Source organism: Oreochromis aureus, linkage group 10 (genome assembly GCF_013358895.1).
Source record: "Oreochromis aureus strain Israel breed Guangdong linkage group 10, ZZ_aureus, whole genome shotgun sequence".
NCBI lineage: Eukaryota > Metazoa > Chordata > Actinopteri > Cichliformes > Cichlidae > Oreochromis > Oreochromis aureus.
This window is the reverse complement of record NC_052951.1, coordinates 25,773,190-25,798,795: the sequence shown is the minus strand read 5'-3', so window position 1 is coordinate 25,798,795 and position 25,606 is coordinate 25,773,190. Positions and strand designations below refer to the sequence as shown.

Here is a 25,606-nt window from a genome sequence, read left to right as displayed (position 1 = left end):
GTTATTGCTAGGGGACAAACAGCCTCTCAGCAACCGCTGTTACATCTTCAGCTTGGGTAGAAAGGCAGCTGTATACCATCCCTGGTGCGGCAAAGTGTGAGGTTTACTTTGTCGCAACTAAATTTGAGTAGCAGTTTAGTCTTTTTCATTTTTTGCGATGCTTTACGCGACGGAGGTGTTGTAATATATTATAATGTAGCCGTTAGCAGTGGTTTGTTTATCTGGCGGGGTGGACAGAGCCGAGTCTCCGTGTAGGTGAGTGAACCACCCTGCTAATGCGAGCAAGCTAGCTATGACAGCTCTCTCTCTCTCTCTCTCTCTCTCCATTGATATATATGTAAATATACATACACGCACTTATATATGTTTTTGTATTCAGGCTATCCTGCTATATGCTACTCTCAGGGTATCTCTTCCTTCCATCTATAGCTGCTGCCATTGCTGCTGTCGGATTGGTTGTGTGCCTGCTGATGCTGGGCCTCTGGCACAGATTGCAGGCTGCCGTTCAGAACCGTCATGTTGTTGCTAATGTAGGCGAGCCCACTGTCTGTGTTGTGCTACACAGACACAGTTGCACTGATGTTAATGAGGTGTACATTCATCTTCACCACCTGCAACTATTGAGTATCGATTAGAGCTGCAAGGGTGACAATTTTGATCGTTTTCCCCATTTACTCGGATATTAAATAATAATAATAATATTTAAAAAAATACCTGGAAAAACTGCTGTTTACTACTGCACATTCCTGGATGTTTATGTGGCCAGACCTCCCAAACCTCATGTAATATACGATATGACAAAGTAAAAGATGTGCCATTTTTGCTTGCACAAGAAATAATTAAATATTAATAAAAATAAATTAATAAAACTTATGCTACTTTCTCTTTATTATGTATTTGAGTAAATTGCTTTTTAAAGTTGCAAAATAAGCTCCAGACTTGCCAGACCATATGCACTCACCAGCTACCTTACAGCTTCTTAGTACCAGGTTTGACCCCCTTGTGCCCTCAGCAGTGCATTAATTCTTTGTGGCATAAATTGCTGGAAACATTCCTTTGATTTTGTCCATAGTGACATGATGGCATCACGCAGCTGCAGGTGTTTCATTTGCACATGCATGATGTGAATCTCCTGTTCCATCACATCCCAAAGGTACTGTACTGGACTGATTACTGTAAATGACATTTGAGTACTCGTTGTCATGCTCAAAAAACGAGTTTGAGGGGATTTGACCTTTTTCACATGGCACATTAGCTCGTTAGAAGCACCTTTTAGAACATATTCAGCAACAATACTCAGTGTGGTGTTTAAAAGACGTTCACATAGTATACTGGATCCAAAGTGTGCCAAAAAAATGTCCCCCACATCGTTATAGCACCAATTGTTTACACTAAATTCAACAATCTTCTGTTGTCCTGTTTAGTTTTGGTGAACCTCATTTTCATGTTCTTGGCTGTCAATAGTGGCACCCGGTGTGGTCTTCTGATCTTCTGCTTCAAGGTTCAACGTGTTATGCAGTCATAGGTCCTATCTGGCACCAACAGCTATGCTTCAGAGTCACTAAAATCTCCTTTCTTACCCATTCTGATGCTGGGTTTGAACTCCATCAGCCATCTTGTCCATGTCTACATGCCTAAATGCACTGAGTTGATGCTGTGTGTTTGGCTGATTAAATATTTGTGTTAACTACCAGTTGAATGGGGGTAATACTGAAGTGGCTGGTGAGTGTAGATTTAAACGTAACAATTAAGTGATGTTTTTATTTTAAAAAGTAATATTACTTGTTTTAGAAAGACTTAAAATTACTAAATTGGATTAAAAACACTATTTCTATGCAGTGATGTTTCATTTAAAAAATGTAAGTAATTAAAGCAAAAATTAAGAGTCCATTCTCAGTGTGCTTGCAGTAAAGCCATCAAGTTTCTACATCACATCTGTAAACCTTCTGAACTCCTTGTGAGGTTTCAAATCCTGCAAACCTTGATCTCAGGTGTCAGGTGCCTACTTTCAACTGTCCAACTAGAGGACAGTTTGTTTATTCATATAACCTTATACTGTTTTTCATTTTTAGAATACTTGTTTGACTTGTCTGTGAGGCCCAGAACTTCAAACTGGCTGAAATGGATGAGCAAAGTGTTGAGGTCAGTTTCCCTGTTAGACTTCTATGATGTATTACATTATATATTGTATTGTATAGTGTATTACTTCCCAGATTCATGTAATGTGCATGGTTTAATCTTCATAATCTGTGGTGTTGAGTTCTGTGGCTGTAGTCGGCTTAAAACGTTCTTCTGTCCCTGTGCAGAGCATCGCTGAGGTGTTTCGATGCTTCATTTGCATGGAGAAACTGAGGGATGCTCGCCTCTGTCCACATTGCTCCAAACTCTGCTGCTTCAGCTGTATACGAGTGAGTCTTTTCAGACATGGCAGCGATTAGAAAATGTTCTCCTCACTCCACAACTCTACATTCAGTTTTTACAAGTAAATTATCTAATCAATTTTGCAACGTGACCAAAATTACTGCGACCATGTGCAATGAACGTACAGTCATGTTGCTTTTCTAATAGTTGTTTCAAAGACAAGGGCCACAAAACAACATACATACTTGACAACCTTGGTTTTATACAGGAATATAAACCAAATGCAACCAGTTGCCAACAATTTTTGTGGAGTTCCCTGTTGCAGAAGGACATGTTGCAGATGTTTATTAGCGCATACTAACTCAGATTGCTTGCACCGTGTCGCTAATCTGTTTTTATAGACGGCAGATATTTGCAAAACTTTGCCAATCTGTCCATGAGTGATCACAGAATCAGAGTTAGACCACAATTATTTGAGAGGTTTCCTCCCAGCAGCCAAACTGTGCAGCCACCTTGTGATTAAAAGTGGTCACCTGCTGGTTGAGGGTGTTTCACACTCAGCCTCTGGGCAACCGACTGCTTTCTGCAACTACTTGAAATCAATCACTGAATGTGGGGAATAAATAAATAAGATAATGTAAGTCACCCGGCAGCAGGCTGTATTTTTTTTTTTCCCTTTTCCTACTTAAAATGAGGTTGATGTCCTATTTTTACTCTAATGTGATTGAGCCATTAATGATAAAGCGGTGATACAGATAAGTCTGTTAAATCACACAGTTGGGATTTATGTAGAGCTTTTTCAGTCTTACTATCCAAACCCTTAAAGAACACACAAACATTAAGACAGCACTTTTTAAAAAAAATAATAATCTAAACACTGTACAGCACACCTGTGTATCTTTCAGCCCACAGTTATAATAATAATAATGGATTGGATTTATATAGCGCTTTTCAAGGCACCCAAAGCGCTTTACAATGCCATTATTATGTGTTTAAGACCTTTGTGGTTTTTTTTAAATGTTATTTTTATCTTTGTAAAATTTGATGGTGACTGGTTTTGGGATTGGTCATGTGCTGCCACCACTACTTCTTTCATGTTTTATAGCTAGATTGATAAATACTGGGATGACTTATCAAGTCAATAACCACCTTTATATTAGTTCTTAGACTGATAGTTGTTACTGTTCCCTTGCAGCAGTGTGATGCTGATGATTCACATGAGTCAGTCTTTGCTTATCCTCACACTCAGTAGGATCAGTTTGTGTAGTTTAGTTTTCCTTGGTCTTTATAAGAAATGTACAAATAAGAAAAAAATATAAAATGATTCCAACTCTGTCCTGAATCATGAATCTTTGGCAGACTGTTTGTGCTGCTTGTATTTAAGCTGAAATCTCTCCTGTGTAACAGCGATGGCTGACGGAGCAGAGAGCACAGTGTCCACACTGTCGGTAAGCACCTGCTAACACACATCTGCTTCATATATCTCATCACATTTGGTGGAATATTTCAAGGTCCATATTAATTTTGTTTGAACTCATAAGGTACCTGGTAAGACCAGAGTAATGACTAAAAACAGTGTGTAAGAGCTATACAACTCACAATGTAACAGCGTGGAATACATATGAATTTGATGTGAGTTCATTCACCAAGACAATAAAGCATATTATGTCTTTAGTCAAACACTTGAAAGGTAAGATTACAAAGAATCGGTTATGTGTGGTGCCATGTAGCAACTGTGGCATGTACTACTGTCTACTACTGGAATATCCTATGGGCAAGGAGAACACCAATAAAACTGATGAAACATAGCAAAACAGGCAAAAAGCCTCAAGATAACTTTCTGATCTGCTTCATAGTGTGGAATAGCTATGCAGTTATTAAAATATGTGTGTGCATTCTTCTGTACGGGGCTCCACTTCAACTGAGGGAGCTTGTCAACTGTCGCTGGGCGGAGGAGGTCACCCAGCAGCTGGACACCCTGCAGCTCTGCAGCCTCACCAAGCACGAGGACAACGATAAAGACAAGTGAGTTCTTGACAAGTCTCTTTCAGTCCTAGTCCTGTTCTCTGAGTTGAAAGGTTTCCTGTCATTTTTATATCCCTGTCTTCCTTAAATTCCCCTTCATACTTATAAATGCTCTGTGATGCTCAACTCAAAGAATAATAATAATATTTGGTACAGTTGAGGGAAATAAACAATGGTTGTCTTGTTCCTCTGCAGATGTGAGAACCATCACGAGAAGCTGAGTGTTTTCTGTTGGACCTGTAAGAAATGCATCTGTCACCAGTGTGCCCTGTGGGGAGGCATGGTAATGCTTCACTTATATAATAGTTGGCAAAGTCAGAAACGCCCATGTTAATGAGTTTTCCGTTACGTAAAAGTCAGATGGCGTCCGGTGAATTTTGCTGTTTTGGTTGCTTCCAGCATGGCGGCCACACCTTTAAGCCCCTGGTGGAGATTTATGAGCAGCATGTGACCAAGGTGAAGGAGGAGGTTGCCAAGCTGCGCCGCCGCCTCATGGAGCTCATCAGTCTGGTGCAGGAAGTGGTGAGGACTGCTTTTTCTCTTATGAACAACAAATGCTCAATAGTTTGATATTTACTATCCTCTCAGATCAAACTCCTGTTTCGTGCACTCATCACTCTTCACCTTCACCTCTTCAGTAAATCTTTTAAACTGCAGATTTGTATCTTAGTGCATATTTGAACTCTTCTTGACATTCATGGGACTTGAGGGATGTTCTCTCCCTCAGCTATGAAGAATTATTAATGGGTTGGCGAGTTATCTTGAGGCAAAGTCAGTTTTCAGTATTACAGAGGTGTTTCTTCTTAGCTGTCTAGATTACCACAGTGACTTATGCTGCTTTAAGTAGAGTTTAGATTCTCTGCTGAAGGAATGGGTTTTATATGTATTGCTGTATCTTACAAGCCGCTGTTATGATAAGCAAATGTGTTACACTGTCTGCCACAGGAATTTATACACATTCATTTTTTGATGCAGAAAATGCATAAATGTTTTTATTTTCTGACATTAACATATAAAAAAACTAGTATTTTTGTTTTGCACAAAGAAATAAAATCAGCTCTATAATCCATAAAGCCCAATTAATGACCCACTTGTAGAGGAAAGCTTAAGTCAAAGAGCCTGTGGAAATTGTTTTAACTCAGGACCTCTGAGGCCCACTTTAAAGTTTCAGGTTATTAACTTCCACGTGGTACAGCATGAAATGTCCCGACAAAGCACTTTGCAGTGTTTCTTGGTCATTATATGTGTGATTAAACTGCTACATTATTGTAGTTCGGTGGTGGGATTCAGGAGCACCTGAGGGTCACTCTGGCCTTCTCAATTTGAGCAGTGACATTAAAGCAAACTGCAGTGAACTCAGGGAACTCTTATCATGATACTTCTGAAAGATGCACATAGATGAGTTGTATGAAGACTGCCCATTTCTCTCTCCCTCTCTCTTATGAAAGCATCCACTCTCTACCTGCTTCTTTACACATATCATGTCACCTGACATGATGGACAGAGTGAGAGGAAAGGTGAAACAAAGAATAGATAATAATAAAATATAACACAATATATTATAATGCCCATAAATGCTGAAATAAGTGCAAGTCAGTAACAAAGCAAAAACACTCTGTTTGCGTCATAGCTTGTGTTCAGTTTCAGTGTCTGTGGAGTCTGCTTTTGCTTTTTGTTTGAATATAATAAGTCCTGGGAGAGGATGAGCTCACTCTCCTGTTTAAAAGGCTAAATGCTTTCTGTGATGGTGCCTGACTTTGTTGGTTTGTGTGTCTATTGAATGATGTATCCTGAGAGTTTTTAGGATGCTTCTATAGCCTCAGGATACCTTCATGTTCGTCTGTTAGACCAGAATTTTTGGACAGCATTAATCTGAATTCCATATCCCAGATTGTCATAGTAGTCAAATTTTAGCTCGAGGTATATTGTGATTATACTGCCATTCGAAAATGAAATATCATCTTGATAAATCATATAAGTGGAATTATTTTGTTAACCCCCCAATTTTCTATGCTTCACATCCAATGATAGATGTGATATTGTGATATAGCGACCACAACAGTCCTTATCAACACACAGGGTTAGACTTCAAAATGATATCAAATCCACAGCCTAAACCATTTAATTCCAACCCTAGTCAGATTTATTTAAGAAAAGAGTTTAGTCAGTATGGGTGTACTGTATTGCTGACATCCAGCAGATGGCACTGTTGTTTTAATAAAAGCTTGTCAGTGAAGTTGAGTGTGTGTGTGTGTGTGTGTGTGTTTGTGTGTTTGTGTGTTTGTTTGATGGGTCAGGAGAGGAACGTTGAGGCAGTCAGGGGTGCCAAAGACGAGAGGGTCCGAGAGATACGAAACGCCGTGGAAATGATGATCGCTCGTCTGGACAACCAGCTCAAGAATAAGCTCATCACCCTCATGGGTAGGACTCGCACTGTGCGCACACACTCACTGTCAAAAGCAGATGTCCTGATAAATGTTTTTTTCTTTTTTGGCTTTTTATATACATTTTAACCTTCAATTTAATTAATGAGACATAATTTCAGTGCATTGCTTTTATCTGAAAAACAGTTGACCTTAAATCTTATTTTAAAAACATTTTTAACCACTTTCAAGCTCATTATTTCCATGTCTGAACACTTTGCCTACTTTTATGTAAAAATACTGATAGAACTCTGGTAAGCTGAATTGAATGACTGGCTCTTAGGCTACAGGAGAGGACACATTATTCTCATTTTCATCTGCATATTTTTGACTTCACCAGAGTGGCTTTGCATGATTAGCTGTTCAAAAAGATGTCCTGCAGCCTGTTAGACGGTTCAAACTCTGTTTAGAACAAGGTCAAACAATTGTCTTCTGATTGGCTGAAAAGCAGGTGGGTGGGGCTTCGTCGCCCACGGACAGAACTGCGTGTCTGAGATGACCAGATTTCGGCTGTCCACTCTTATTTTCTAATTTAGTATTTTAAAAAACTGAACGTTTTGCTGACAGGAGTGACATAATATCTTTTTCCCATTTAAAAATGCAATTAAACATGAATTAAAGAGCATTCAGCAGTATTTTGCAAAAAATAAGAGATGAAACTGCTGAAAAAACACATTTAGAGTCACCTGAAGAGAATGGTGTGTTAGGGTCACCCTTACTAACTGTAGTCATTAATTAATAGTCAACAGTTAAATAAATTAATCCCAGTTCTGTCACCACCAGGTTATGCATTCCCAATAGAATAAGCATCATTTTAACAGGTTAAAGACGCAAGGCAGTGTTCAGTTTTCTTGTTGTTGCAAGACTGGCTCTAAAATGTGTCTAAAGGTCGAGACCTTCACCCAACAAAACACGCAGACTCCCCACTGAAAGCAGTGAGAGGCGCCCTTTATAGCTGCGGGTAATATACATATGAAATATTTATCTGGACTGAGTGGATCCGTGCACTTGGCGCCCACATACACAACCTGCACTCCCACACACTCGCTCTCAGCAGCTTCCATCAGGGCTGACATTCAGCACAAGAGTACTGAAAATAGAACTGCGTTCCTCCCCATCAGGCCAGAAGACGTCCTTGACCCAGGAGACGGAGCTGCTGGAGTCTTTGCTGCAGGAGGTGGAGCATCAGGTTGGTCGTCTGCAGCAGATCAAAGCCTCCATTCACTTTTTTTCTACTGCATATTGTTAGTTGTGTAATATTAAAGCTGAGAAACCCCACACACAATACAGCAGCACATGCTGTCTCATTGATTCAACACTATTCCAGTCTTTAAGGTCAAGGTATATTTTAAATCCTCTCTTATAGCAAGTGTCTGGTGCAGTATTTTAAAAGTTTCAACTGTGCTCTTAACTGTTTTTAAAAAGGAAACAACTAATTTGAGGTGTATCCAAACAATACATCTGCAAGCTATAAAACCAAAAGTATGAGGTAATGGCTGCAGAGTTGGTGAGAATTCACTGTAAGCACTTTATTTTACACTGTGGGAACTTGTTTTATTCATTATTGAGTAGCAGAGCATGTTGCACGACAAATCGGGCGAGCAGGCATGTTGTATTTGCACGATTGTTTCTTACAATGTGATGTGATGAATCATGAGCTTTTCTGCACTAAGAGTAGCAGCCAGCAAATACTACAGCACATTAAATACAGAAATACTGGCAGCGTTGAGCGATGGGTCATCTCATTTACCATCTCAAAGTTATTGTGTACGATAACTTTGGATGCCTCCAAAAAATATTCTAAAAGAGGACATTCACACAATATGAGCTACAGGTCCTTAAAGTGATTAAAAAGTCGCACTTTTTTTTCATAGATATTCATAGCATGAATGTAAAATTTTTCTAAATTTATTAAAATGTTTGTACAAAAGAATCAGATTCTGAGGGGGTCAGGTGGGAGACTGTTTTGTTTTTGTTTTAAGGAATGAACTTTTATATTCTAACTTTGCTTCTTCTGATACTGAAGTAAGTAAAAAATGTAGTTGAATTTCAGTTACCTGTTTATTTTTTCTGAGCAAAAATCAACACATCATTGATTGTTTAGCTGCTTGCTGGCAGTAACGAGATGATTTTCCTGTATCGTGTTTGTGCTGAACAGCTTCACTCCTGCAGTAAGAGCGAACTGATCTCAAAGAGCCCAGAGATCCTCCTCATGTTCCAGCAGGTCCACCGGAAACCCATGCAGTCCTTCGTCACCACGCCCGTCCCTCCAGACTTCACCAGGTAATATCCTCAGCTGCAACACCGGACACTTTTCATGGTCCAGGAAGGATGCAACAAAATACCGTAGCTACTAGGGATAACAAAAATTATCATCAATAATAAATGTTATGTGGCAGGAGATTCCCATTTGTTTTTTTGTTTTTTTTAAATCAATCGATTAAATTTTATGGCTCATAATACTAAAGGGAATGACCTGACAGTGACCGTAAACCACAGGTTAATTATTGTGCTTTTATGTGCAGTCATCTTTCCTCTTTGTGCTTTCAGTGAGCTGGTTCCTGCCTATGACTCCAGCACTTTTGTTCTAGTCAACTTCAGGTAAATCTCTGAGGCTGCATTTGGTCATAGTGAAGTCAAATAAGGCGCTCTGACTCTGACAGATATCAGCTTCTCCCTACCTTCAAACACCATCATTAAGTTTTGTTGAGGATTTTATAAACTATGGAAAGATGTAAGGTGCTGTTTGTGGGTTTTTTTTTTATTTATTTAACCTTTATTTAACTAAGACGTTCCTTGAGATTAAAATCTCTTTACACACTATTACAATGTTACAAGTTAAACTCAAATATAAATGCAAAATAAAATGAGTCCGAGTAAAAATAATAACCAGTTAAAAGCTTCAAATGGGAAATCTATCAAAACATCCTGATGGGGTTTCAGCTCATTTGATATGTGTGTTTGTTTGTAGCACCCTGAGGCAGCGGGCTGACCCGGTCTATAGCCCTCCCCTGCAGATCTCTGGCCTCTGCTGGAGACTCAAAGTCTACCCAGTGAGTTTAAAACGGCTGATGTATTCCTTTTAAAACCTGGCTGCAGTTCTAGCTGACATCGATTGGTTATTGTAACTGTAGAAATTTAGACAGAAATCACGTTGTCTTTGTTAAAGCAGCACATGTCTCTGTGTTTCTGCAGGATGGTAACGGTGTGGTTCGTGGAAACTATCTGTCTGTGTTCCTCGAACTGTCTGCAGGACTTCCCGAAACATCAAAGTATGTAATATTTTGTTGTACTTTGACTGCTCTTTCAATAAATTCTTCCTCTGCTCTGTTTTCTTTCTGTGACAATTTTTTATTTTTTTACAGTCAAGCCTGGGGCTAAAATTGACTTGCGTAAAAGGTTTAAAGTCCAATTTGAATAATTTACAGTTAACATGCAGGAAGACGCACAGATTAAAAATGTTCAGTTATAATGCAGCCAGTGTTTTTCATAGAATTGTCAAGGTTGTTTTAAAATGAAATGAAAATCTGGTCCTAATAGATACACAGGATAACAAAAACCATTACATTACATGATTTTGGATGTTTGAAAAATGAATTTGGCATTAGTGAGGAGATGATACTTTTTTTTTTTTTTTCATGTTTAAAGAGTAAGCCGTTAAAAAGTGGAGAGAGAGGTTGAGTGACGCACCAAAATTAGTTTTATTGGGGAGTTAAACCCATAACCCTTTGTACATGTGTTACCTCCTCAACCAGGGGAGCTACAGGGGAACCCCTGGATGAATATTTAACTAGAAAACTACATCAAATTTTGTAATTTTTAGCTGATTTATACCAAAATCAGGTGATCCTACTTGGACTCAATAATACTTACCTTTTGGGTTGAAAAACTAATCACTTCTAGTTTGGTGTGTTAAATATCCGTTCATTGTCTTTCAGTTCTTTAAAGAAATACATCCTCTGCTCTTCTGCTTTTGCTGCATTTCCTGTGTGTTGATATTGTCATTGATATGCGTAGATATGAGTACCGTGTGGAGATGGTCCATCAGGCCTCCAGTGACCCCACAAAGAACATAATTCGGGAGTTCGCCTCTGACTTTGAGGTCGGTGAATGCTGGGGCTACAACCGCTTCTTCAGGCTTGATCTTCTAGCCAGTGAGGGATACCTGAACATGCAGACAGACACACTGGTCCTCCGGTGAGAACACGCATGCACCATTCTAATAATGTCGAATCAAGTTGAGTTGGAGATCTTTTATCTCAGTGTGACTGAGTGTCATTGGTTTTCTTTGCTCAGCTATCAGGTTCGCTCACCTACCTTTTTCCAGAAGTGCCGAGATCAGTACTGGTACATCAGCCAGCTGGAGTCGGCCCAGAGTGGCTACATCCAGCAGATCAACAATCTCAAAGAGGTACTCTGTCTGTCCGTGTTTGTGTTCTATATTTATAGGTATGTTGTTTTTTGGGTTTTTTTTTAACTGTTTGTTGAATTTAGGATTCGCTGACTCTTGTCAGCTATTGTTTTAGAGTAAACAGATTCCAAAGTTTTCAAAGATGCCAAATGAAGTCTCTGAGTCACTCTGACTCATCTAGTTGGAGTTGCTTCCATAATTAAGTGTCTGTTTATTTTGAGCTGAAAAATATTCCCTGAATCTCTGTATTTCTGATTCCAGAGGCTCGCTATCGAGCTATTTCGCCGTCAGACCTCACGCAGCTCCTCGCCTCCTGACCTGAGGCTCGCTGCAGGCACCACGACCTCTGAAAGAGACCCTCGCTCGGTGAAGAGTGATGATGAGATTCAGACCACTTTGAGCAACACTAAGAAAGGAGAAGAAGAAGAGAGGACACAACATGATGACTCTAATGTGAGGGTGGAAAATACTGCTTGGCTTTGAAAAACCAGCTGATTGGCTTCTTAATGTTTTCTTATTTGAGAGGGTGTCTGTGCATAGCTGAGCTTATTCAGGTTTTCTTAGGTGATGGGCATCATGGTTTCACTGGAGGTTTTATGACTATGTCAAAAACTACTAATTATTTAGTATTATTTAGATATTTTATTTATGAAGCTATTAATTTATTGATGTTCAGATTTTCTTTTTATGGGGCATTTCATTGGATTTTAATTAAAAATCAAATGAATAAGAGCTGGAGGTTTTTGGGATCCAGTGTCTTCCTGCACGGGGTACAGCTCATTAATCGCCTGGCTCCTCTGTTGTCCAGGAGCTGTCAGACGGTGACCTGGAGGTGGACTGTCTGACAGAAGAGGAGGTGAACCCTCTGGATGGCAGCAGCACTTCAGGGAGCTCCACAGCCACCAGCAACACTGAGGAGAATGACATAGACGAGGAGACCATGTGAGCAGAAATGGCTTTATTGTGAAACTTTCTACAAAAAATGTGCATGGTTGTAATTTCATAAAGAAGGCTTTGGTTTCTTTGTTAAGCCGAAGAAATGGATGCTGACAGAAATATTTTCACAGGTCTGGGGAGAATGATGTCGACTTCATCGGCAACCTGGACACAGAAGAAGGAGAGCTTCCTGATGACTTGGCTGGAGCCACGGGTATAATTTAAAACACTCACAAAACGGTTTGATTTGAGTCTCCCACAGCTGACGTGTTTCTTTTTTCTTTTTTTTTTTCTTTTTTTAAACACACAACAGTGTTAAAAATGTCAGATGTCAGCTTTATTGTTATGTTCCTGAAGGATTATTTAACCTATGCAAACAGAAACAAACTTAGAACTGTGATTTGTGAACACATTTTTTTTATGCTACTGAACAACAAAGAACTGTTTATTTTTTCTACTCCTGCAAATTTTGTCCTAATATAAGTTTTCATTAATATATTCTTAACTATAAATCAACAGGAGGAGAAATCAATCATGCATGACTATAAAGCAGAACACAATTAAAGTAATATTAAATATGGACATTACTCAAGGTGTAATGTTGTACATTTACAGCAGATGTTCTAAATAAGGACATTTTCACATATTAAAGTTGATTATAAACCTCTATTGCTTACTTAGAAATATCAAATGGATACTCTTAAATCAAAATACAAGTGCAATTTAGCCAGTCTTAATTCATAGTACATGAAAGCATGATTTTAAAAAAGGAAAAAAAAAGATTTCTAAATGCTTAAGTTCTTCTTAGAGGGCTGTAACTTGTGGTTAATAGTATAAATTAATATATTTTAGTTATTTAAATGGAATATGGTGTTTGTTTTCATTGTAACTCAGTAGGGCAGTTAAACCGTTAAATCTGATTATTTTTATGGCAAAAATGTTCATCTAAAAGTTGTTACAAAAGCCCAGTGGGTTTACTGAACAATTCCCTCCATTTACGGAGTGTAACCATCAAATATTTGTCCTTTCTCAAATAAAGGCCCTGTTGTCTCCTCAGTCGAGGCAAATAAAAGCCAGCCTCTGTTTGAGAATTTTAGGAATCTATTTGTGTTGTTTGACAACTGTAGAGGCAGATCACAGCGATACGATGGTGGACCTCAAAGCGGCTCCTTCAGGCGTGTTTGACTGTGTTGGTGTTGAAAGGCATGAAGAGGATGAGTCAGTGTTGGTGCACCATGCCCCTCGCAGCCTGCCGATATAGAAGCACTTGGTGTCCGTGTGTGTACATGTGTGGGGAGGGGGTGTTGGATGTCAGAGTTGAACATATCTTTGCTGCATATTGTTTACATCCCACATTGGAGTAATTTTTATTTTTTTATGATTAGGTTACAATTCAGCGAGAGACTCCAGCCTGTTTTGTAACTCTGTTTTTGATGCAGGTTTCTTTGTCTGGAAAACCTTTAGAGAATTTTCTCTCCCAGCAGCTGGAACCCGGCCAATCAGAGACTCATGTGGACTGTACAGATAATAACATGACTCACTGCTGCTTGAAACCAGATCAGTGTTTCTGTTGAGCTTCACTTAAACTTGAATCCCAGATTCAGTAGGTCTAAAGATTAAAAAAAGAAAAAGAAATTCTTTTAAAAAATTTCAGAAGTTCAGACACTAAAACCTCCTCAGGTTTTGTGTTGGCAAATCTAACCATATTAAAGACTTAACATCTATAGGAAATATTGTGTCCTTAACTTTTGAATCAAGTTTTTATTTCAGTTCACTAAAGGGTTTTTCACAATAACATTTAGTTTAGTTTTAGTTACCTATAGTAACAATGAACAGCACCAGATCTCCAATATAAAGAAACAGCTCAAATAACACATAAACATGAATATTTGGAAGGAGAAATGGAGCAATAATAACTCCATAATCCCTTATTCCTCTTTTAATTTAAGCACAGCTATACATGAACCATATGAACCCTGTTTTTGTGTCTGATCTGCAGGCGGTTCCAGCTCCAGTGTGCGATCATTACACCGTAGTGCTGCAGCTGCTGCCGGTCGTAGTAGTAGTGGCAGTGGAGCTGCCGCTTCTGCTGCTGCCGCCACCGGTGCTGTTGGGCCAGGCGGTAACAGCCTCCTGGAGATCGACCCAGTCATTCTGATCCAGCTGCTGGATCTGAAGGAGCGCAGCAGCGTGGAGTCCCTGTGGGGTCTTCAGCCTCGGCCTCCAGTGTCTCTCCTCCACAGCCAAGGTATGTAAGCATGCTGACAAGATCCCACTAAACTGGGAGTCATTACTGAAACTCTGACACAGGGGTTCCTCAAAATAAAAAACACTTTGTAAGATCATAGGTTAACATGTAAACAGCACTATCCATCCATCCTCATCCGCTTTATCCGAGATCGGGTCGCGGGGGCAGCAGCCTAAGCAGAGAAGCCCAGACCTCCCTCTCCCCAGCCACCTCCTCCAGCTCATCCGGGGGAACACCAAGGCGTTCCCAGGCCAGCCGAGAGATATAATCTCTCCAGCGCGTCCTGGGTCTGCCCTGGGCCTCCTCCCGGTGGGACATGCCCGAACACCTCACCCAGGAGGCGCCCAGGAGGCATCCTTGTCAGATGCCCGAACCACCTCAACTGGCTCCTTTCGATGTGGAGGAGCAGCGGCTCTACTCTGAGCCCCTCCCGGATGGCCGAACTTCTCACCCTATTTCTAAGGGAGAGGCCAGCCACCCTTCGGAGGAAGCTCATTTCTGCCGCTTGTATCCGCGATCTCGTTCTTTCGGTCACTACTAGTAAACAGCACTAGTTTCAACATATTTAAGCATAGAAAACACATGTAGGATGTTCTGTAGGCTTTGGGGATAAACACTGTGTTTGCCCAGGATTAGGTTTACCAGCGAGCCTCGTGTGACCCCACCCCCCCACCCATCCACTTTTGTGGGAGTCATACAGGATGAGCGAAATCTCTGTTTAGTGGAGTTTACTTTGATCTGTGGTCATCAGTTTCAGACTAAGTTTTACTGATCATGATCTACTTGATAACTGCTGTGTGCGCTCCTCACTGCATGCTTATCAATCTCATCCTTTTCTCTTCTGATGGATTTGAACTTGCTTTCGATATGAATAGGTTTTGCTGCTTTCTATGGACAAGAATTTACATCTAAAATACTTCAGGCCAAACTTTTAATTTTTAATTTTCAGGGTGGAAAATTAAACTCACAGGAAAGAGGAAGAAGGGTGCAGCCAGCACCAAGAATTTTGTGAAAAGAACAAAGAAAAAGACCAAAATTAGTTTGCTTGGGATTAATATTGTCACAGCACCTCTGCTAGGAGAAACATTGGAGCTAATTTGTTGTAGTTTTTTTTTTCTTTAAAAATTGCAGACATCTCAAATTCACACAGGATCAAGATCAACAACAACCTCCGCAATTCTTACAAATGGCTCCCAGGGTAATATTAACTAATGTGAATATACTGTAAGGCTTTTGAATAACAACAAATGTAAGTGAAATTCTTTTGTTTATATGAAAATTTAAGTGGCACGTTCAGCACCGTAAAATGAACATCTAACCAATCACACTTTAGCAAAATGTTCCTGATTAGAAAATAATGGAGTTGAGAATTGTCTGGAGTCGTATCAGCACCTGTTTTATCTTTTTAAATGGCTACAAATGGTCAAAACCATTACCACCAGCATCCTTTTGTAACCACTTTCTCTTGACCTGATCGATTAAAAGCGTTGAAGAAAGGTGGAAAGAGAAAAACAGTTTTTAGGGAAACAAACTACCCTCGCACCGTGTAACAGCAGATGTTATTAAGTCTGAAACGACAGTGATCTGAAGGACTACAAAAATCTCATCTTATGTACTTTTACAGGTCATTAAAAAACAATATAAAGTAAAATAAGATGTTTGCCACATTGAGACCTTTAGTGCAGCAGTTTATTGCATGAAATAGGAAACAGACTGTTAATTAACATTTATGTGAGCTGCACCACTTGTTGTGAATTGTGAGACGCTATTCTCTGCTAAAGGAGGTAATAAAGGAAACATTGAAGTGTTTTCCTGAGTATTTGGAGGATTTAAACCGGACTTAGCATAACTGCCATGCGGTTTGTGAAAACACTTTAGGTACATTTGATGTTTAGATTTTTCACAATACCAACAGGGAGGCTCTGATTGGTCCCTGAACCACCATGCAGCTTGAGACCATAGCCCCAAACATAGTTGTAAGCTATATGTTTGGGGCTTCACCTTTTCTGCTTCTCCAACTTGTTTCTTGTGTCTTCAGCTCACCCTCACTCAAGGAAGGAACGAGAGCGGCGTCCGCAGGTGGTGCGACGATCGGCTCCAGACTCGGGGGTCCTCATCCGCCTCAAGGCTCAGATGGCTGAGGTCCGCAGCAAGATGGCCGACGTCAAGTGTCAAGTGCTGGAGGCGCGGGGGTCAGCAGAGCCCAGGCCTGGCCCATCTGGGGCCTTCGGCACTGAAGAGCTGCCGTCTCATCACAGCGATTCAGAGATGGCAGCTTGTCATAAACCCAGCGAGCTCGACCTGGTGGGCAGAGCAGCTGCGGCTCGAGCCAGACCCTGCCGCCCCGGTGAGGACTGCTGTTCCAGGCTGTTCAGTGTTAATGTGTAAACAGTGACAGTTTCCACCAAACAGGGAATCTGAGTTATCTGGTTACCCACACAACAGTTGGTCCGTTTGTTGATCTCAATCTCTGTTTGAGGAAATAAATTTATTGAATTCTTTTTATAAAGAAAAAAACAATGTAGAAATGAAGAGCTGTGTGAAAACTATGCTGCTTCTTTTTACACGGCATATTTTTCTGGTGGACAAAGTACACAGCAAATGTGCAAACCTGAATAGAGAGGACAATCTGTGTGGGTTGCCACACTGTCAGTTGTCAAGGGTACTCATATGTAGGGCTGTCCCGAATACTGTTTTTCTTTTTTTGGGGGGGGGGGTTTGCAAAAGCAGACGAACATAAGAGAGAGAGAGCATCGTTTCTGTGCTGGGAGATCACAGAAAATGTACATGATGACCTACAGATATTTTTTTTTTTCTTTATCTTTTGAACAATAAATCTATTGAATGGGTATAGTTGTTCATCACTGAATAAATCTGGGGTCAGACTCACTCTGCGTCTTTTAAATTTCCATAATTAGAATTAATCCATTAAAAATGCATAAGAGTGGGCACCAGTTGGTGGGAGCCACCATGTTGCCCTGCAATCTTGAAAACAGTGACCAACTTTTTATGTGTGTTTTTAGAGACCGGCAACATGCGAAGTAGTATGAATCGGCTAAACAACAACAGTAGTTGGTTATAAGCTAACGTTTTCCAAGTTATACTCGAGTGTCGCAAAAATCGCACTCGCCTCTAGAGTAAATAGACTAACTCACTACAGATGGCCAGCATTTTTGAGCGGACTGGGTCAGAAACGTAAAATACTGCCAAATATTAAAGTGACACATATCGCTTTTACCCATCAGCTGCAAAAGGCTGATGGGCCATTGCCATCACCCAGCTGGGTGGGTGGTGTGGACACCCAGTTTGTGAACACGATAACTCAAGAAGGAAGTCGCCTGAGATTTTCAAATATTGATACCACAGGTACATCTACCAAAAATCTCAGACAACTTCACAGCCTGGTGACTTTGACCTCGAGGTCAGAGGTCAAGTTTTCTGAAAATCTTCTGAATGCGATGACATTACAACAAGGCGACATAGGATTTTGAAACTGATACCACAAGTATATCTACTACAAGGCTAAGGGACACCACTGGGGGCCAGCAGTATTTTTTATTACTCATTTATTGCTAAGTGTTTATATGATTCCAATATGTTATATGTTACATGGTCTAAATTTTGCTGTTTTGCTCTGCTGTTTTTGAACAGGATGTTTACGTTATATTGTGTATACTCTCAGAATCCACTAAGCTAAAACCTGACAGGTTAACATGCTCTTGCTAAAACTGAAACAAGCTGACAGATTGGCATAGCCTCAGTTTCTTTCTTTTTTTTTTCTGTGTCTTTTGGGAATTACAACATTGAAAGTCAGTATTTGCTACTTCTGTGTATCCAACTAACCTTACATCATTTGTAGCTTTATTAATAGCTTATAAGAGAAATAAACTCTTTAAACCCTAATCATTGCGTAAAACCTGTAGAATTGCCTGCTAGCTCTGGGAAACATCAGTGAAACATCAGGGTGATATTCAGGCCAATTTTTTCATTTGAAAAATGAGCTCAGAGAAATTTTGGACTTTTTGAAATTCAGTTTTGTCAGGACAAATTATGCTGTTTTTGTTTTGGCACAGTCAAGAGATGGATTAGTTTACTTTCCATATTCCCCTATTACCCTGAGACACTAAGCCAGGAAGGCCTGCCTTACTATCTTTAGACTAAACTCCAGATAACAAGGCTCACGGGACGTCTGCTGGCACAATCAATATGGTTTTTGGTTTTTATCATTATTATTATTAGTATTATTATTACATTTGTGTGTCTGTGTTCTGTGTGCAGCCAGGAAGTCTCTGTCTCCTGTCCTGGACAGCAGCTCTCTGGTTGTGAAGAGGAGGAGTCCAGAGGAGATGGAAAAAGACCTGAGAGGAGCAGAAGCTGCTCCGGAGCTCAGCCTGCATCCTAAAGATGGGATGGGAGGAGCAGAGGGTCAGTGTTTTGTTTTGTTTTGTTTTTTTTTGTTTTTTTGTAATTCTCCTTTAAACCTGCATAAAATCACAGCCAAGGTGTAACATTGTCCTAAAAAAACAGAATACAAATCTGTGAGAATGACGTGAACAGTAGATGTTGTAAAACCGAAACACTGATCTTTAAAGTACAATAAAGGCGAATGGCAGAGTCAGGTGATCATTTGTTTGTTACTTTGTCACTTCAGGTGAACATTTACAACTGTTGGGACAAAATATGGATAGGGAAGGGTTAATTTTTTATTTTTTTAGAGAATCAACAGTGATTGTGCTGAACATTTAGGGGTGCAGAGCTCGACTGCTTGAGTGCGCTTTACTCAGTCAAGTATCCGCCTGATGGATCCTGAAGTTCCTGCAGTTGATTTTTATATTTACTCTCCCCTGTACTGCTCCATTAAGACTCAAAATAGTTTGTGATTCTTTAGTTGCTTTTCTGTTTTAACACCGACATAAAAACAGTAACACAAATTCTGTTCATGGCAAAAATAATTTTGTTTTGCCACTTCTCCATTTCTAATGTTTGCCAGTTTTATAAGAATTAAAAAAAAAATGGATTCCTGACTTTTATAGGTGACTTTATTAGATTAGCCTTTAGACGTGCAGTTCATGATCTCCCCTTTATGAGTCATGTAATCATCATAAATTGTGGTTTAAGAAGTTGAGCTTTTAAAACTTTTCATATCAGTATTATGGTGTGGCCTGGAGTTAGTTCACTTTTAAAACAGTCTGAATATCCAAAGACATTAGTGTACACTCTCCTAAACCTGCAGTATGAAGGGATTCACTCACCCCAACACTGGCGATCACGATAAGTGGTTACACAAAGCTGGTTATTAACTTTTTAAGTTATCCCAGGGTTTCCTGATCTGCGTATGAACGTTCACGTAAAAATGGTTGGCGTTGCCAGCATCTGAACAATCGCATTGTTTAGTGTATCGGCAACTGAACGGAAGATTTTTAAACTATAATTTCTGAAAAATATGAAGAGGTTAAAACCATAATACAGAATAAAAGTAACACAGCTGCTCCAGATGAGTCAGCTATGTGAGATAACCAATCTCTGAGTAAAAGAGCTACTATGTTAATGAAACTGAACTTATTTGAAGCTTGGAAAGAAAGTGGGCCAACTGTGTAAATATGTGTAAAGATACGGAAGATTAAGTATTTTATTAAATTAATTTTAAAGTTGGGTTTGCATGCACACTGGATGTAAGGTCAGCAAATACAAGCTCTGCTTGTAGAACGATAAAAATTATTAACAGCCAACAGAAAAATAATGAAACAATAAAATTTTCTCCAAGAATTTATATTTTTTACTGATCATCAGGGAAACGGAAAGAAATTAGATAATACTGTCTGCACACAGTGGTCGGAGGGATTTTTCAGGAATGGTGATGCTGTTTTCCAAGGAATTAATCAGTAGGCGGTGATTTCATATCTGTTTATCTCTAATTACGTTCGCAGTTTAAGTTACAAAGCTGATACACCCTGATGAGAAGTGTGAACCTCCTCCATGGTACAGAAAACCCAGGATGAACCTGGATGAGACAAAATCCTGCTTCATTGCAGAGGCATTTATAACTTATTCAGAGTGGAATTTTCAAACTGAACGTCTCACGATCTTTGACGTTGATTCCCAAGAAACACTTTTTATGCTCCAAAGAAGATAAACTCCTGATTTTAATGAATCACGAGCAAGCCGTGCCCAAATAGGTTGAACTTAGAGATTTCTGTACACTCCTCAAGACGAAGCTTACGCTAGTGCTTCTTTTATTCGAGTTCTAAGGAAACTTATTATGACAGCGTCTTCAGTGCTTCCAGATTTGATTTGCAGTTTAATGACTGATGGGTTCTGGGATTCGCCAGCAGGGCTTTTTTTATAAAAATAATACACAATATTACTTTATGGTCACACCCACTCAGCTCCCTGTTTTATCTTTTCTTAGCACATTCCCACTTTTCCATCACGTGACTTGGCTTTTGTCTTCACTCCAGGAGTGCTGAAGGCTGACAGCCTCCAGGGGCCCCTGGTGTCTCTCGGCAGCACCGCATCAGAGCAGCCCTCCACCTCTAAGCAGCAATATACGATGGAGCAACAGCTATACGGGGCCTCGGGGTCCAGGGAAGACATCTTCACCTTGGGAGCACCGAGCTACATGACTTCAAGCAAAAACTGTGGCAGCAGGAGCCTGGGGTACGACCCAGAGACTCCCCACGCACAAGAAAAATTATATCTGCAAGAGACAGCCGTGTTATTGCACATCAGGGTCCCATAAGTCTTCCGTTTCTTCCCGCTGCAGGGCAGCTGCGTTGGACTGTGAATCTGAGAGCTCAGGAAACTCCCATCAGTCCTTGCCGGAGGGGCCGTCTGCACAGCTGCCTTCATGTGAAGGTTGGTTCACCTTCTAACTGCGAGCCTCAGGAATGATTGTGTTTGATGATCTGGATTGGCTCCCTGTATACCAGGCAGGGTTTTGTGCGTCATGCTACAAGGCCGTGTCCCTGTCAGTCAGTCTAATTTAGTCTTGGTACAAGTTTGCAAAGTTGGAGCCTGATGATACTTTCTTTAATTAAAAAAAGAAAAGTCATTCCCATATTCTGACTGATGTTCTGTGAAATCCATCAATTCAATAAGAATTCTGTAAGACTGAATTATGAGCGAGCCGTGCCTGAGAAGTTGGAACTTACAGAGTTCTGCACACGTGTAACGGTCTCGTTCTTTCTCGTCTCGTCTGCAGATCAGCCGGCGTCTGTCCTGGTGACGGCTACAAGCAGTGACAGCGACACTGAGGACGAGGCCCTGCAGAGCAACAACTCTCGCTATGACAACCACACTCCACCCTGCACAGGTAACCAGCGCACACAACATGAAATGAGGCAGAGCCCAGGTGCATGATGTAGATACTAAAATCACTGTTCAGGTTCTGCAGAATCTGTTAACGTTGCCTCTTTTTTTCTTTGGTGGTTATCAGCTCTACACACTCCTCCCTCTCTTTCTGCTCTAGCACTTTTTTGGTATGTGTGTGTATAGTATTCATGTACAGAGTTCACGGCTTCAGTTGTTCGCAGATTGTTCCTTAGACCCTAAATAATAATTGTTCATGTACACCCATGCACGTCCTCCACTATTTTTTTATTTTTTTATTTTTTTAAAGACAACGCAGATTGGGATGGTGTACTACCCCTGTACTCAGAGGCGGGAGGTTTAAAGGTAGCCAGTCCGAGAGGGTTATGCATTTCTCCTTACTGCATCTCTGGCAGACGGAGTCCAGCATTCCCGCATCATCAGTTTACCACCTGTAGCCATCTTGAGTCTTTTGCTCGGTGTTCTTGTGTTTTTCATTTGTTCTTCTTAAAGCTCTATGATACTGCCGAATGCATATTTAGGGGTTAAACTATTTTTAAAAAGGTATTTATAGGCATTTTCTTTGACCACATCCAAAATCCACAGTTTTCACAGTTTGTGGGTGCTCTTGGAACGTAGTCCCCGCAGATTTTGGGGGACGAGTATATTTGATAATTATTAGCACCACTTCTTTTTATTACTTTTTTTAAAACATGAGAGCAACTGGATGAGGTGAGTGGGATCCCACAGGAGATGTGTGTGTGTGAGACAGCAGGCTGTTATCCAGCAAAAATGATGCACATCATCAGAGAGACTAATGATTATGACCCTGGCAGTTTTTGTTTTGTTTTTTTTCCCTCATCTGTATATTTGTGGATTACTGCAAGCTAAAATTATTTAATAGTCAGATGTTTGGGAATTTCCTGGTACTTTTTGTCTCCTGATCAGATGCTGATTTTGTGTTGTAATAGTGTAATAGTGTTATGAGTAACACACAGATTGGCATGTTTTCTCTCCTTACTTCTTCCAGGAGAGCAGCTCCTGTCTGATGACATGAGTCTACCCGCTGACAGGTGAGCGCGGCAGAGCGCCGCCTTCACGCCACAATAACGACGCAATAACGGCTGGAGAGGACACATGTGCTAGTTACACAGAGCTGTAGAGTAGAAACTATTTGTTATGCATGAACTGAAAACAAACACTTTTTTCTTAGTTTCCTAAATGTTTTCATTATAGGACCATGGCATAAGTTAATGAAATAACTGTTAAGGGCATCACTTCATGTTGTGCAGAAACAACAGAGCCGCTCCCTTCAAGACAAACAACATCACAGTTTGATTTTAAAGTTGTTTTTCTCTGTTCTGGGTTTGTCTTCATTCGGGGGTTTGACCCCTCGGTGCTGCTTTTTGCTCGTCAGTGTGGCTGTTATATAGCAACACTGGGTTTACGTAAGTCAGTTAGTCTCATTATTTAATAGCCACGTACTAATGGCGACACTGCTGTTTGTTTAATGACTGAATTTCTAACAGTGTTAGGTGCATAGAAGCAGGACTGCAGTGCTTTTTAGTCACTTTATTTAATTCCTTGTGTATAAATGCTTTTCTAAGTCTGGCCTGTCTACAGCATAAATATGTAAATAATATGTAGCCTGTCAATAAGAGTTTAGTGTTTCTACTGCTGTGCTGTTCATGCTGAGTTCAGTCTTCCTGCCCTTCAGGCTCAGCACCTTCTCCTCTTCCTTCACCCACTCGGCTCTCTTTATCCACCGCTCAAACGCTTCGTTTCAAACACGCAGTTTTCGTTTTCTTTTTCTCGAGGTGAGCCATTAGCTTTCCTTGTAAGTCATGTAAATGTCTTCCCTCCTAATAACAGCCGCGTCAGACTTTATTTGACATTTGAAAAGGCTAAACGAACAACTGAGTAACGTGGTTTATGAAGCTGCCGCTGCAGTCTGTGGGCTGAAACTTCATAGCACGCCGCAGCCTCCGCGGTGACGCTCAGACTCTCAGGCAGGTGTTTTCACTTCAACAGCTGCATAAACACCAGTGACTGGAGGGCAACGGGCCTCCGCCCGCAGAGACCGACGCACACACGGCACACCTGACAGCTCATCAGTTATTGTTAATTTAAAGGAGCAGTCTGAGTTTGGGTCTTCTCTTGATTCTGTAAAAATCTTTGTTAGCTTTACTGGACTCTATCCACACCTGCTCCTCTCCATTCCCACAGATTCAAACACTACTAAAACAACTGCCCTTTTTTTTTCTTTTTTTTTTTTTTTTTTTTTTTTATTCCACGTTTTAAGTCTGCAGTGAGTGAGCGAGCATTGAAGAGCTGAAACTGAGGCAGTAGCTCTGTTTAAATTATTAGTAACACCTCTGTGTTCCTGATGTGGCGTATCAGCACGTCTGCTGTGGAGAGTTTCTGTAGGTGGGCTGTACTCAGGCACAAAAGTGCAAATTTTAAAGGGCTAGTACACTCAAATTAAAAAGCTTACGTCGTGGTATCTATTAGTGAGATTGCTGTTCTTACAAGGACACGATGGAGGGGCATGCAGGGCATTTACTTAGTACTCTCTCGATTAATCCTACGGATCATTTTTTCAGGATTTTTTTTATTTGGCGTATTTAATGGTCCCAAAGAGTGAAAAATGACCGTCGTAGAAAAAAACGATCGGCTAATCAGAAAGTTTGCCTGTTAATTTCCTCTTTATCTAGATTTACTGAATAATTACTGCACCTCTAGGTGAGTGCTAATTAGTCTGGGGAGCTCTGAAAAATGACTTTCCTTCTAGACCCTCTTACTGTTGATAATTTAATTGGAAATATGTGGGGACCTTCTAATGAAAACTTCCCAGGATGGAAGTTTTTTGAGTTTGGGGGGGGGGGCAAACTAAACAAAAATAATCTGCACAGAATAAAAGTACGTTTCTAATTTTGGGTGAACTGACCCTTTAAAGTCGAGGCACATTTAGTTTTCTGAGGAGTTGACAGCAGAGCTTAATAAGAATCGCTGTAATTATGTAACGTGTGCTCTGCTGCCCTGCTGGCTTTTCTTGATGGATTAATTATTTCTCACCTCACTTCTCTGAACAAACGGAGCGAACACGAGTGAAACGCTGTTGCTGCACTTCACTGGGAGAAAACATGTCGAGCACTCTGTCAGACCTTTCTCCTTCACCCTTCAGCATTTTAAAAGCCACTTATTCTTCCCATAATCGGGAGTTTGTGTTGTAAATATGTTGGAGTATGTTCTTTTGAGGCTGTGCCTGAATGCACATGGCTTTAACAGCTGGACTGAAAGAAGATGGACTTCTTGTGCGCACCAAGTCTTTACACTAGAAATTGAAAAAGTCCATTGCAGCTCATCTTGTAAATTCTGCCTTTTCGCCTGTTACTACTGTTGCTCGCTTTCACATACATGACTGAAACATGGAAAAGCTCATATTCTTCACTTGTTGTTTTGTCAAAAGCTGCTTTTGTTTTACATTTCCAGAAGTTGCGGTCTATAATTTTATGTGTATATTTCCTTTTTCTTGTGTGTGTAATAAATAAAATGTTTTATGATACTGAGAAAGTGCACGGTTGCTTATTTGTGTACCCCACAGCTCACTTATGCTCGTAAAGCTCTTGGAGCCGTAGCCGAAACCCAACAGGAAGTTCACCATTTTGAATTTAAAACTCAATTTTGGCCCTGTTTTTATACTATTTTAGGGTGTTATGTTTCAATCAACTACTAGGGATTCAATTTGATCAACTTTGTTTCTCAATCTCATCCAAGGACCTTGGTGATGCTAAGCTTGGTGAAGCGTTTGTAGTTTCGTTAACGGGCGTGTCTGTGGTGGCTTGGAGAATGCCATTTATCCGCCATAGCGTCGGGAGTTATCAGAAATCAGGT

At 40.3% G+C, this 25,606-nt stretch overlaps 1 protein-coding gene across 1 annotated transcript; it reads left to right on the top strand.

Annotated features, from left to right (window-relative positions):
- On the top strand, positions 1 to 25,285 carry trim37 (tripartite motif containing 37). Its single transcript, XM_031738254.2, has 25 exons — positions 1 to 255; positions 2,073 to 2,142; positions 2,307 to 2,408; positions 3,769 to 3,809; positions 4,270 to 4,386; positions 4,582 to 4,669; positions 4,786 to 4,908; positions 6,684 to 6,807; positions 7,931 to 7,998; positions 8,968 to 9,092; positions 9,360 to 9,410; positions 9,781 to 9,862; positions 10,005 to 10,081; positions 10,827 to 11,006; positions 11,106 to 11,220; positions 11,482 to 11,673; positions 12,029 to 12,162; positions 12,288 to 12,370; positions 14,156 to 14,404; positions 16,443 to 16,751; positions 18,683 to 18,829; positions 20,863 to 21,061; positions 21,168 to 21,259; positions 21,606 to 21,716; positions 22,743 to 25,285. The coding sequence occupies exons 2-25, from the start codon at positions 2,122 to 2,124 to the stop codon at positions 22,787 to 22,789; spliced, it is 2,877 nt and encodes a 958-aa protein (XP_031594114.1). The 5' UTR covers positions 1 to 255; positions 2,073 to 2,121; the 3' UTR covers positions 22,790 to 25,285.
- Positions 25,286 to 25,606: the final 321 nt, after the last annotated feature.

What these genes read in the sequence shown, in the direction of transcription:
- trim37 (XM_031738254.2), top strand. Translation starts at nt 2,122, where the DNA reads ATGGATGAGCAAAGTGTTGAG. An exon ending in GTGCCCTGTGGGGAGGCATG is followed by an intron (nt 4,670 to 4,785) that starts GTAATGCTTCAC and finishes GGTTGCTTCCAG; the next exon opens with CATGGCGGCCACACCTTTAA. An exon ending in GGAGACTCAAAGTCTACCCA is followed by an intron (nt 9,863 to 10,004) that starts GTGAGTTTAAAA and finishes GTGTTTCTGCAG; the next exon opens with GATGGTAACGGTGTGGTTCG.